Source organism: Glycine max, chromosome 16 (assembly GCF_000004515.6).
Source record: "Glycine max cultivar Williams 82 chromosome 16, Glycine_max_v4.0, whole genome shotgun sequence".
In the NCBI taxonomy this organism is placed as follows: domain Eukaryota; kingdom Viridiplantae; phylum Streptophyta; class Magnoliopsida; order Fabales; family Fabaceae; genus Glycine; species Glycine max.
Window position 1 is genome coordinate 7771877 of NC_038252.2, and position 14728 is coordinate 7786604.

Here is a 14728-nt window from a genome sequence, read left to right on the forward strand (position 1 = left end):
AGAATTTTTGGAAGATTTTATGACTCTTATTCCGTCTCTTTACACCCCACAACTCACAAAACTCGCAATCCTATTCTCATAAAACTCAAACCTCACTTAGGTAGGTTCAAACACTCTAAAAGCTAACTCATCACACATACAACATGTTTAAGTATAAACATAAATATAAACACTACAAACCATTATCTAATAATTAATTAATTAATTGCATATACTTAATTAATTAAAGATGAACACTGCAAACCATTATCTTACCATCAATAATTAAAAATAATTGTATATCATAACTTAAATTAATTATTATAAATCTAAAGTATAATTTATATTTAAAAATTATTTAGTATAAAATATAATTAATTATATAAAATAAATATTTATCTTATTTAAACCACCACCGAAAAATTCACCAAAAAAAAACCACCACCTAAAATACTAATTTGACATTAAAGCAAAAGGCTTTAAATCAAAATTACATTCTAAAAAACAATCTTTCTAGTGCAAATTTTTGTCTGTATCCCCTATTCCCCTTTGTGATTTCCTGAAAGAGAAACGGTTTAAAAGCCGTCATCGAAAAGGAAAAATAAAAAAAGGTCAACAGATCCAAAATCAAGATCAATGTAATTATAGAGTAATTAAAAAAAGATTGTTTATTGGTTAGTATTTTGGTCATGTTAGACAAATACAAAACTAATGCTGTCATGTCAAGCAGGACAAGCATTTGAGTTGACCATTACACATCCAGAGAATCTGGAAGTGGCAATCTGAACCAAACAAGCTACTCTCAAGGTTAATCAAATCTTGGTTTTTCATTTCACCATCTTCTACGTCTCTTGTTTCTGAAGCATTGAAAGATGAGAATGGTTTTTTGGTGTTGGTGATTTGTGAAAACATTGATTTGGTAAAGATGGCGTGGAGAAAAGGGTTTGAGGAAGTGGCTAATTCGAAGCCTCTGTTCCTCACGATCTACACTGTTGTCATCATTGGCATCGTGGTTTCTTCTTTCTACGTCTTCTCTGCTATATACTCAGCCAACCCTCCTTCTGCTCAATCTTCTGCATGGCTCTCTTCCATTTCGAGTATGTGTTTCCGTTAAAAATCGTGCCTTTTTTTGTTCCTCATTAGTTTTAGCTTCATTTTTAAATACCCATTTCAATCATTGTTGTTATTATTGCTTAGATAATGGTACTTGCTTTTCTTATGTCATCGGAGTGGTAGATGGGGGGTAATGTTTGAAGGTGTTTGAGTTTTGGAGCATTAGCTAAATCCTTAAATTTTGTCTTGTTTTTCTGCTGGGCTTATTTAATTCTTGTTGGAAAAGGAAAGTTGAGATATATGTTTTCTTTTTTGTGTGTTTGAGAGAGAGATGTTAACTCTATTGACAATTTAATGGTGGTAGTGCCTATGTAGGACAATTTTTATGCATTTAAAGCCTTTGTTTTCTTACAATATGTATGAGTTGGATTTTAAACCTTAGTTGAACATGGTTTTGCAGGTGATGCAACTCATGTTACGGATCAGACACTAAATGTTTCTCAGTCAGCAGCGGTGCATACTGTGCCCCCTCCTTCCCCAAGGCCACGAAATGAATCACCAAGGTCTATATGGGATGATCCACCACCCAATAAAAAGATGCCACCTTTGAAGGATTTCAGGCTGACCAAAGAATTGGTTCGGCAAAGGGTGAAGGATAATGCTATAATAGTGACCTTTGGTAACTACGCGTTCATGGATTTTATTCTTACGTGGGTTAAACAATTGACAGATCTGGGGGTTTCTAATTTCCTTGTTGGTGAGCATCTCTGTTTAAGTCTTGTTTTATCTGTCATATATATGCAGTAGTGATGCCTTACTAGAAATGCATATCCAGTATTTTGTTGTTTGAATTTTGAAACCTAACTTTTAGGTGCAATGGACACCAAATTATTGGAGGCACTGTATTGGAAAGGGATACCAGTTTTTGACATGGGCAGCCATATGAGCACAGTTGATGTTGGCTGGGGTTCTCCAACATTTCATAAAATGGGGAGAGAAAAAGTTATTCTGATAGACTCAATACTGCCTTTTGGTTTCGAGCTGTTGATGTGTGATACTGACATGGTTTGGTTGAAGGTGATATTCATTTTTGCACATGCTTTCTTGAGCCAATTTGTTTGAATTATTAGGATGGTTCATAGGCTTGGTTAGATTTTGATTAATGATCTGAAAGAATCAGTGAAATTCTATTGATTAGGATATTTTCTTTCTCTACAGTGAATGCAATATAGTTATCAGAGATTCTGTTCATTTTCTTGTTCTGTTTGCTATTCCCCTATCCCCTATAGTATTATTTGTTTTTATCATCTAACTCTATATTTTTCCATGCAATTATTATGATTTATTATGATCTTTTCTTTTAAATTCATTATGCACTATCATCTTTTACAATGTCTCGAAACCAATAATCTGATTGTTATATGTTATTCCTAATTATTGAATAAATAATTGTTAAACAGAACCCGCTTCCGTATCTTGCTCGTTATCCAGAAGCAGATGTTTTAACTTCAAGTGATCAAGTTATACCAACAGTTGTTGATGATAGTTTGGAAAATTGGCCTGAAGGTGAATATTAACTTTTTGTCATTATTTTTACTGTGCTTATGTAGGTTCTGCTAGCATATTTATTTTTGCCATGAACCATATTTATGAATTATATAGAACATGTAACCCAGTCAAGTTCCAGTCAAAGGACATCTACGGGCATGAAAATTATTTCTTTGAATGATAGTCATCTTTTATATGTTAATTCATAAAAACAGTTTTGAGACATCACTTTAGAGTGCCTTGTTACCCTGTTTGGCATGGCTTTAGATTAGAAGCTAGCAAATTGATCTTCAATGCAACCTTTGACAGATGCCTGAAGGTTTTCTTATTCTATTATTGGTCTTCCCAGTTCATAAAAGTAAAATTAATCTTATGGAAGTTCACATCTTGTAGCACATTCTTCAGCACAACCAACTTATGAAATTAAATGGCATAATACTGAAGCAAGTTTTTCTCTCCCTGGTTATATTGCTTTAGAGTCACAGTAACCAAATCATTTCTCTTACCTATTGTTTCTCTTCATCTTTCATTTATTATGCATATTGTTTCATGTTATTTTGACTGTATATTGATGATCTTGTCTATCACCTTGAATAGTTAGTGGCGCATACAACATAGGAATTTTCCATTGGAGACCTACAGAGTCTGCAAAAAAATTGGCAAAGCAATGGAAAGAAATGCTCCTAGCTGATGACCAGATATGGGATCAAAATGGGTTTAATGATATTGTTCACAGACAGTTAGGTCCATCTGTTGATGATGAAAGTGGGCTTGTTTTTGTTTTTGATGGAAAACTGAAGCTGGGGATTTTGCCGGCAAGTATCTTCTGTAGTGGACATACATATTTTATCCAGGTAGGTTTTATTCAATTAAGAATTTTCAACTGTTTGAAATATTTCTTTCTTCTGATTTTTATTTGCTATACCTTTGTTTTCTTTCATGCAATAAACTATCTGGAGGAATGTTGATCGGATTAGAGAATTTGTGTAGCTGTTTGATGTAAGAATGTTTATTTATATATTCTGAATTTATGATTGCAGGCTATGTACCAGCAACTAAGGTTGGAGCCATATGCAGTGCACACAACGTTTCAATATGGAGGCACTGAAGGAAAGCGCCATCGACTGCGAGAAGCCATGCACTTCCTCGATCCACCAGAATACTATAATCCTCTTGGTAAATTAGTTGCTGTTCCTCACTCAATTTGGGTGTGCAGACATTCTCTTAATTTTATTATTTTAACGCACTTGTGTAAATACACTCATCTCATTATTTGTCTTTGCCTGTTACTTAAATCTTGTACTGAGTGGTTTCTACTCTATCTGCATTAGACTGTGATGCTGATTTCTAATTTTTTTTCACTTAAGCATATGAATGGATTGGTTACAGTTTCCTCTTCTGATTGATTAGTCTACTCTGTTTCATGAATTACTGCAACCTAATTTTTAGATAAACTTTTGCAGGGGGTTTCTTGTCATTTAAGCCACATATTCCAAAAAACTTATTGCTAAGTGGGGAGCATAATGTTGAATCACATTTTACTCTTGTTAATTACCAAGTATGTATGTATCAACCTGATCTTGTCCATGTCTACACTTTAAGCAAAATTATGTTGCATGTTGTAATACTTGTTGCACATTTTTTTCTTTCAGATTAAACAGATTAGGGCAGCACTTGCAATTGCTTCCCTTTTAAACAGAACACTGGTAAGAACTAATTTTTGGGATCATACATGCTTATTGTATTACATGCTGAATAAGAATTGCAAAGTGTCATGGTCAATATCTACTGTTATAACATTTTTTTTTATGAATCCTGTTAAGTGATAAACCATTAACATTTAGATGAAAATGGACTACACTTTTATTTTATTTTGGCTCAGTACTTCTTAATAAATATGTTTAAAATTCTAATAGAATCCTCTATATGAAACTAAAGAACTAGGTTGTTTAATTTGCTATGCAGTTGTGCAGTGTAATTATGTTGTTTGCTTAATGCTTAATGTAAACCAAAAGCATGTACATCAGAATTTTGTTTTGGCAGAAGAGAAGTGGTTGTATGCTTCCATAAATTTATGTTGTGTTACATATTGAAAGCACACATTCATGTCACATATTTTCATTAGTGATAAGCCATAGTTTTTACTTAGCTGTTTTAGTTGTCCCATATTCTTTTTGCATTCATCGGTATTGATATGTATTAGGGTACTAGATTGTTGAAAACTGTTTGTATTCCTAGGGAAATAATGTCTAGGCTAGTTAAAGAGGCAGATTCATGTATAGTGTCTTATCATTATCCTAGGGAGTTACATTTTCTAATTATTGCTCTTAAATGTAATTCAATATGAATATGAATGATTATAAATCAAGATGCTGCTGAGTGCTTCTTCACTCAAGCATTTCACCAAAATCTAGTCCTCAACTTAGATTATGGTTGTTTTTTGTCACATAATAAAAAGCTATGGTTGAATTGAAGATTCTTGATTCTCATTGTATTCACCATTTTTGGTTAAGTTGTCATTATAAGTATTACAGCTGTTACTCGTTCCTTGGTGCTTTTCTTCCCTTGTTGCTTTTCCTTCCCTTGTTGCTTTCCAATTATTCAGTGAGTGGAAAATAACTGCTCGCACAATTCTGGTACTGGTTTCTTGATTCTTCATTCCCCCCCTTCCCCCTTCTAATAAATATCATTCCTGCCTAAAGCTGCAAGGTTCCTTACTATCCAAAATATACTGAAATACATTATTCTATGTGCTAACATGTTGAAATGGTTTATATAACTGGTTTCAAATTTCAGTTTTAGTTGAAAATGTTTTCTGGTATGACAGTTTTAGTTGAAACATACATCTGGCAGGTGATTTAGCTATTGTGGGTATGCTTGGTTTTTATGATTGATGGCTTCATTTTTTTTCCATTTTAACTTTTAATAAATTCTCTATTTTTATCTTGAAGTAGATTCTTTGTGTGTTTAGGTCATGCCGCCACTATGGTGCAGGATTGATAGGCTATGGTATCCCCATCCTGGTATTTTGGAAGGGTCCATGACTAGACAACCTTTTCTCTGTCCTTTGGACCACGTATTTGAGGTATTTAAGTGATTCCTTATTATTTTTATTGTTCATTTATCAATTGGATCATTTGGAACTGGAAGGTTAAATAATCATATTGATACCTTTGGGTCCAATTACCAAATAGTCTATGCCATAAGTAACAATACTTTTATGTTGTACTCAATGAGCAATATGTTTCTTATTATTGAGGCCTCAAAACTGTTGGGATATGGGGATAGGTACCAATAGACTTCCTAACCAAAAAAGTAAATAAAAAAATAGAAAGTTTCATAGGTTTATGGACTGTTATGTCCGTCTTGAGCTGACTCCAGAGCTGCTTGGGTCGAGCGGAAGCATAGTCAAGGGGGAATGAAGTAAAATCAAATCAAAGAAGGTACAAATCCTATATACTTAACTATCCAATAAATAGATACAGATGAACCATTTCATAATAGAAAGAGCCTGCTGTAACTTGGGCCTTGTTAGATAGAAGCAAAAGACTTTCACTTCTAAATCCAAAGGGAGAATGAACCTAAGAAGAACATGGAAAGTCAAGACGAAAAGGCATATATTTCCAATACCTACAGCAGCTACTGGTGAAGCAATTGTAGCAGCTCTGGCACCTATGGTTTGTATTTGGACAGCGGTTTCAATCATGGCCTCAGACCTTTTTCAGGCTTCGAGCTCTGATCTTTAATCAGTGAATAAGGGAAACCATTCAAAAAAGGTTAATCAATCAGGAATGCGTCTAGCCACCGTTGGTCTGTAGGTCAATGAGAGATAATTGAAGATTTTTTGTCATAATTGTAGCTGTGGAAAACATAAACATGGGCAGAACTGAAAGTTAATGATTGGAGTTAAAACTAGTATTTCAAAGGTATTTCACCGCAATTTTGTGGAAAATCTTTTCTCTAATTTTCCATCTTCTAATGCTCTGAAAGTAACCCACAAAATGCACAAGTAAATTTTGAAAAGTAACTTTAGAAGAATAATTGAACCTAAAATTCATTGAAATTCAATTCACGATGATATATAAATTAGCGTCCGTGACTGCTGTATGATATTGAATAAAAGTGAATAGCCTCTGATGGGAGTGGAATGTGTGTTCAAAATCAAAACATTTCTCTTTATATTGATTTATGCCCATACCATTTCATGAAGCTCAAAAGAAAACCTTGAATGGGCTCAAAGTGCAGAAATTTATCCATATGAATTTTTGTTTGCTCTATATATCCCATTCCATTACTTCAATAAATCAGATAATTTATTTTGGGTGTTTGATTCATGTTTAAACTTGCTGCTACCTCAAGAGTGTACTTAAAATTAAATTAGATGTTTTTTAATTTATTTATTTCTATATGGTGTTTGAATTTTGTGTTTTCTTCAATTCTTGTTGCAATATTTAATGTGTTCCCCATCTTTTCTTTCTCCCCACCTCTCCCTTGTTTACATAATTATAACATTTTATCAGTCACTTCCTTATGCTGCTATGGAAATGCACTCTACTGTAGGTGAATGTCATGTTGAAAAAGCTCCCTGAAGAAGAGTTTGGTCCTCAAATAGATTTTAGAGAGTACTCAATACTTGATAATCCTTCTCTTCCATCAGAGGTAATAAATGTCTTTTACATCCATTTTAAATCATGGTTCTTGCTTTGATTTATGTCAGTTAAAATAAACTTATTTGCCTTTGGTTCTTGAGTTCAGGTAAAAAAGTCTTGGCTTGATGTTCAGCTCTGTAAAGATGGAACCCAAGATTGTGATGCATCAGCATCAAATGATACCACTGTTGGGGGAGTACTTAAATTTCCCAAGCACAGCAATGAAGAAATGGTATTTAATTATATATCATTATATCTATTATCATGCCTATCTATTTAATACTAATTTCTGTTTAAATTTTTCTAAATCAACCTATAAAGTACACTGCCATGATTATACAGAATGTCCTTGATAGGAACCAGAGAACCAATAAACCAGAAATGAAACTCGGAACAAAACAATAAATGAAATTCTGGTAAACTTGATGGTATTAATCATGTCTGTCCATTTAACACTGTTGTTTCTACCTGTATTTGCAGTTTATGAAAGTATTCTCGTCACTCAAGGATGTAAAAGTGATCAAGTTCTCTACAGTGCAAGATGCATTCACAGGTTTTACTGACAAGGCAGGGACATTTTGCTTTTTTTCATTTGAAGTTTTACTTTGTTGAGTTAGCATCCAACTACAAAGAAAAAAAAATGTTACTATGTGCTGATGCCATGCATTTATTTTCCAGGAAAGGGAAGAAAAATTCAGAAATCGTGTTAAGCGGTATGTGGGCATATGGTGCTGTGTGCCAGATCACAGTCCTGGTCATATATATTATGATATGTACTGGGATGAGAAACCAGGATGGAAAGCAGTTCCTCCTCAAACTTCTGAGGATGATCATCCACCGTATTGAAATCAACTTAGATTTGTGTTTGTTAAAACATTGATGGATAGGGGAATAAGAGACATAAATCCAAAGGAGATTTAATTTCCAACTAATTGTCAACACAAAGATTGTAAACTTTCACAAGTGAAGAATCTGTATCCATATTGAGGATGTAAGATATTCATAGAGATTAGACAATTGGTTCTTTTGTAACAATTTAGAATTTTTTTTTGGCTTTGTATCATGTTATCAATATATTGCAGTCAAGAGAAATGGAGGCCGGGAATTTCTTAAGAGGATGCACTTTTTGGTCTTTGATGTCTTAGTAGATCTTTTATTTGACTGTAATTAAATACTGGAGACATTCAATTGTATCACTCTTTTCTTCCATATTTTATTTTGAACAGAAAATAAATGGTGTTTGATTTTCTGCTGTCCATTGACATGTGCTTTAGTTATCTGATTGGCTGCACCGTCTATTGATTTTGTTTATGTTAATTTATATTCTTCTCATTAACTTATCTTTAAACATTAGTCATCGCATTTTTGCTGTTAGCAGCAACTTTAGATGTGAACACATGATCCAGTAAATTTATCTGTGGCTCCATGTTTTGAGGATTAATTTCTAGAATCCTTCGATGCATAACAATATAGGTGTCAAGCAAAGTATTGATAAATGATTATCTAACATAAAAAAATGGTTAATTTTTATAGAAAAATAGGCAGTAGCATTTAGGGTCATGGTTGCTCTACATACATGTTTGCTAAACTTTCCATGCTTGAGGTTGGTTTGAGTTGCTGATTGAATTTTTAATGAGGTATGTAAGGAGCACGAGTATAGTGGTCATGGTACAAATGGTGAGCAGCATATGCACTTATACAGCAATAGGAGAGACAGAACGACTTAAGGATAAAACAATTAAAACTTATACTTGAGGTTCATCAACAAAAAAATGTCATTAATATCTATAAAGTAAAAAAATGTCTTATACATGAATAAAATAAAAGTCATATATCATATATGTTAGAAAAAAGGCCTAACATATTTAAATAATTTTTATTGAATTTATTTTAGATCTTGTTTATTGTTGGACCGACCCTGAACAGAGGTAGTAGCAGCATCTCCACCAAGCAATGCGCCCTGGTTTTAGTGCAGACTAGTTATTTGGTGACAAATGTATATAAAATAAATAAAAAAAACTCCATAAAATTGAAATAGCCAATACAAAAGGTCTACCAAGTAAGAAAGTTAAATAGAAAACAATTTAATATCAAGTTATTGTTATTTTCATGAAATCCATGTCACCCGGTTCAGGCAACAAAATCCTAGCCATCCAAATATTGAGTAGTTATCGGACGGTCCATATAAACTTTCGCATGGTGCAAAACTACTTTCCCCTTTCACACGCCAGTGTACTAGACAGCATTAAATTTCATTATATAATGAATGTATAGTTGTGAAATCCAATCCGGTTAAAATAGTGAATCATAGATCATTAATTAGTCCAATTTGATTCTATATATATTAAAAATTTAAAATTATATATGTATCTATTATATATAAATATATAATTAATATTATTTAATTAAAAAAAATTCATTCATACTTTAAAATCCAAAATAACAATTAATAATAATGAAACATCAAAACGGCTTGATAGAGGTGATTTATTTATTTTTTAGACCGGTCCAACCGGGATCTGGTACCTAACTGGATGGGTTTGGTCACTAAATTGTGTGACCGATCCAATAGTAGAACCGATTCGATTAGGTCATCAAATCCCGGTTGGACCGATTCGATCGACCGGGACGAACCAAGTTGTACAACTATGAATGCAACTTCCATCTCCTATTTAGCGAATAGAATTTAATGAGTTAGATATGTTTCTGTGTTCCTAATAAAAAATTTCTGGTGTTGAGACCCTAATAAAATAATTTTTTTAATTCTTGTTATTTTGTTTAGTCATTCCAATATATATATATATATATATTATTTTCATCCTTATAAAATTTTATTCATTTTGCATTGGTTTTCTTGAAAAATATTTAATAGAAATCCAAAATAAAATTCGTTAATTTATCAGGAATCAAAACAAAAAAATAGCTATATTAGAAGGACTAAAACAAACTAACTAGAGCTAAAAACAATTTTTTGTTTGATTAGGGACTTAACACAATAAAAATAATAATTAGAGGCTAAAAAAAAAATTAGATAATTTATATGGACCTAAAATATATTCAAGGCATTTAATATTTAGTGGAATCCACGATTTTTTTTTCAACGTCATTCCTATTCTTCTTGATATAATTGGTGAGAAAAGAAAAAGATTGTATCAAGAGTTCATGAGGAAACAAAATTCTTTATTTGTTTTAGACAACATTAATAAATGTGATAGTATATATACATGCTTTGATCATGGAAAGAAACGACATTTTGCATGACATTGCTGGTTCCAGAAGAATATGGCAATATACAATAAAATAATTAAGTTCAAGTCATCCTTGTGAAATGATATAGCCAGTGAAGAAGAATAGGATAGATGCCCCATGTTTATATAAGAATTAAGCTTCCACGTGGAAAATATCGTGAAGAATAAATGGAGGTTAAAATATGTTTTTTTTTTTCATAAATATCAAAATACTCGAAATTTATCCCTATAAAATTTTTAGTATATTTTTCGTTCTTATAAAATTAAAATGTATTATTTTTTTTTGTTTGGAGCAAGGTTTGAAAATTCAAACCTACTTGAATGTCTTTTTTACATCTGTTACATGTATAAATGTAAAAAATGTCATGTTTATATTGGTTATATACATAATCAATGTAAAAGTTATCATGATAGGTTTGGATTTACCCAAACTTAATTCAGGTAAAAAAAAGATACATTTCAATCTTACAAGGACGAAAAACGTACTGAAAATTTTAGAAATACAAATTTTGATCATTTGCATATTTATTTATAAAGATGAAAAATCTATTTTAATCATAAATTGAACCATCCGTGACACACATAATGAGTTAATGACACACCAATTAGTGAAAAAACAAGAATAAATGAAAAATATTGAAAAATAAATGGAATCATCCAAGGTAGCAGAGACTAAATCCCACATTTTATGACTTCGCCACCCTTAGGGTGTGTTTGATTTGCATTTTTATTTCTTGTTTTCATTTTCAAAAGATTAGAATTCTGAAAATATGTTTTGTTTGACTTCTTGATTTCTGTTTTTAGGAAATAAAAACACTGAAAATTTATGATATTGACTTCTTGTATTTTTTGTATTTTTAAATTTGCTTAAAATTAGATTCATTGTCATCTCATTTTCATTTTATCCAAAATGAGGTTCCTTTTTTCAACTGAAAATACTGAAAATGAATTTTTATTGTTTTCATTTTCTGGTTGTTTTATGTTTTCATTTTCACTGAAAATATTTTCAAAAATCCAATCAAACACATTTTCATCACCATTTTCTGTTTTCAGTGAAAATGAAAACAGAAAACAGACAAACCAAACACCCCCTTATATGACTACTGACTAATGAAAAATAAATGATTGGTTATTATTTAAGATTCTACTGGTGAATTTAGGTAGGTCATTGATCCATCATCAAATGTGTGTCATTTTGGCTTAATAACTCTTTTCTCCATTTCTTTGACAGCAACGTCCTGAAATTGAAAAAACTAATGATGGAATTATTGAGGGGATGCTTTGGTTAATGTTTGATTATTGTAATTTCGTAGTCATTTAGTATATTTAGGTTGATTATTGAGGGGATGCTTATTTAGGTTGAAATGCATTCAAAAGGCTAGTGTCAAAATCTGTTGTATGCTTTCTAAGACGGTTTTGACGACTCTGATTTAAGAATTGTCTTAAAATGTCTACTTTCTAAGACGATTTTGATATAAAAATCGTCTTAGAATGTATGTTTTTTAAGACAGTTCTTACAATAGAATCGTCTTAAAAAGCATATTTTCTAAGATAGTTTTGCTATAAAAACCATCTTATAATAAATATTTTCTAAGACAGTTTTGATGTAAAAATCGTCTTAAAAAGGTCAATTTTTCAACAACGATTTTTGTTAGAACCGTCGTTAATGATATCGACTTTCAACAATGTTGACTATAAAAATGATTTTTAACCGTCGTTAAATGTCTTTTTTGGAGTAGTGGGTGTTGGTTCAACATGGACAGGTTAAATACTTGTTGGTAGAGGTTGTTCAATGGCAGGTGACTGTTAGATAGGTGGAGGGGGTTGGACGATAAGTGTCGCAACAACTCCCAACATATTAAACTGAGCTTGTTGAAGATCGTGTAATAACATAACTCCAAGATTGTTGAGCTGAGCATTGATAATGTTATGCATAGATTGCCTAAACGACTTACTTATTCTCCCGTCTTTGTTTCTCAACAAAATTATCGGTGGTGTGACTTTTCATCTCTTGTACTCAATCTTCACTTAAGGAAGTTGGAGCAGTGTAGTTGATAGGAGTAGCACCAAAATTGATGGAGTAAACTACCACTACATCATGCAAGCCTTCCTCCACTAAAGTAGCTTCATTTGAGGTGTCAACTTACTTGCACGCATGATCATGTTGACTTGTGTGCACAACCTCATTAGCATTGTCTGCATTGGATACCATTGCACGCATGATCATGTTGACATGTGAGATCAATCAGGACATCATTAACAATAGCATCATCCACAACCTTTGGAGTTCCTTCAGCCTGGACTGTATTGTCTTGCTTCTTTTTAGCTTCAACATTTTCAACAACATTCTTTGCATCAAGCTTTGCTTCAAGCTTGTCTTTCTAAGGCCTTTGGATATCATGGAGTTGAATCACATTATAACACCATAAAAATTACAACTTAATGTTTGTGTGTATTTATTGTTTATGAGTAATTGTCTTTGATTGGATTGATTATGGACTGTAATTAGAATCATAGTGTTAAGTTAATTTTACTACGAGTAGAATGTTTTAAATAATTGGTTTTTTTTGTGATTAATAGTCTATAAGTGTTTCCCGCAAATTATTTTTGTCTATGATATTTGGTTGTTGATTTAATTCCTTTTAAGAAAAATAATATATATATATATATATATATATATATATATATATATGATCTTTTAAATCTATTTAATTACATAAATAATAAATTCCTCTAGTGTTAAGTTTAAAAAAATTATTTGTTTAGATTTAATTCTTAAAGTTAGTAAAAAAATAATTTTTATCACTAGAAAAAATAATTTCACATTGTTACACCGTGTAAATTAATTAGAGTGAAAATCTCATTTGACAATAATCTCCACTCATCAATGGAGGAAGGGGATGACCATGCAAGGCAAAACCCTTATCCTTCTATCCACTTGAACACTCAACCTCACTCCCCCGCCCACTCCACTTTTTTTTTTATGTTTCAATTCTACTTAGTGCACAAGTTGGTCTCTTCTTTCACCTCACCCTTCAGCTGACCCAAGAGAAAGCAAATGCCACTCATCTTCCTCCCTCAAACACACCAAAATTGTGAGCATCAAAGAAGGAAGGAAGAGCCAACTAAAAAATTCTACACTCGCCTTATGTTGTGTTTTGCAAAGCTTGGGAGTGTGCTTTCCTCCTCTCTCTTTTTCATGTGTGCACTGAATCTTGCCTTATGTTGTGTTTTGCAAAGCTTGGGAGTGTGCTTTCCTCCTCTCTCTTTTTCATGTGTGCACTGAATCTTGTGGTAAAGGGGTTCTTTTTTATGAACTCAGCCCCCAAGGTTGCCTTTGGGAGGAGACAACCATGGTGTAGTGAATTTCCAATGCATTGCATGTTAGAAAAATAAGTTTTTTTAAGGCTTTTTACCAAATTGTTTGGAAAGCTGAGGTATTTTCCTTTTCATGCATGACTTTTTCCCTTTTTTTTTTACTTTAGTTTTGACTTCGAAGAGCTCTTAATACAAAGAAGACTATCCAATTTTAAGTCACATAACACATAAAATTGGCACATTTATCAACAGTTGAATTGGTTGAAATTCATTCTAAAAAAAAAGTTATTCAGTTTAATCTATTTTATATTTTTGACTCAACGATTAAATTGTATTTTTTTCTTCCTAAAACGTATTTAACCTATCAAACTGATAGAATCATTTGATATTTCCCATCAGTATAGCAAATTTTCCATTAAAAAAAAAATCTTGTATAACAAATTTCATATTAATTAATTTCATGTAATATATAAAGAGAAAAAAATTATACAATGACAATATAAATCTTACACTATCATCTAATCACAATAATTAGATTACCATATAAAATAATTTTACACCGTTAAAAAGTGTATGACCCTTAAACTTATATATAAAAGGATTTGTTGTTGATTGCAATTGGTCAAAAAGTTAGACAAATGGTTAAATACTTGTCCTGAGAGTTCTACATTTGTTCTGTTCAACTATCTTTGTTCATATGAACTCCATGAAACTGTATATGTGAAAAAGAGAACGATTCGGTTTCCAGATGTGCAATTGCAGTCCATAATATCCCTATGGTTCTTTGAGACTTGCTCTTGATCCAGTGCCCGTGTGTTTTGCTGTTCAAAACTTCTACCATCTAAACAGAACCGTTTATCTTTGCTAATGCCAAAGCCCAAAAGTATCGAAGTAACAGAAAACAAAAAAGAAAACAAGGGGTCAAGTATCATA

The 14728-nt window shown here is 32.0% G+C and overlaps 1 protein-coding gene across 1 annotated transcript; it reads left to right on the forward strand.

Moving 5' to 3' along the window:
• The first annotated feature begins 684 nt into the window (after positions 1-684).
• Positions 685-8459, forward strand: LOC100780346 (arabinosyltransferase XEG113). Its single transcript, XM_003547689.5, has 13 exons — positions 685-1076; positions 1493-1789; positions 1904-2109; positions 2493-2598; positions 3178-3434; positions 3621-3756; positions 4044-4138; positions 4233-4286; positions 5552-5665; positions 7141-7239; positions 7336-7461; positions 7710-7796; positions 7908-8459. The coding sequence occupies exons 1-13, from the start codon at positions 905-907 to the stop codon at positions 8073-8075; spliced, it is 1917 nt and encodes a 638-aa protein (XP_003547737.1). The 5' UTR covers positions 685-904; the 3' UTR covers positions 8076-8459.
• Positions 8460-14728: the final 6269 nt, after the last annotated feature.

What these genes read in the sequence shown, in the direction of transcription:
- LOC100780346 (XM_003547689.5), top strand. Translation starts at nt 905, where the DNA reads ATGGCGTGGAGAAAAGGGTTTGAGGAAGTGGCTAATTCGAAGCCTCTG. An exon ending in AGAATACTATAATCCTCTTG is followed by an intron (nt 3,757 to 4,043) that starts GTAAATTAGTTG and finishes AAACTTTTGCAG; the next exon opens with GGGGTTTCTTGTCATTTAAG. An exon ending in CCCTTTTAAACAGAACACTG is followed by an intron (nt 4,287 to 5,551) that starts GTAAGAACTAAT and finishes TTGTGTGTTTAG; the next exon opens with GTCATGCCGCCACTATGGTG.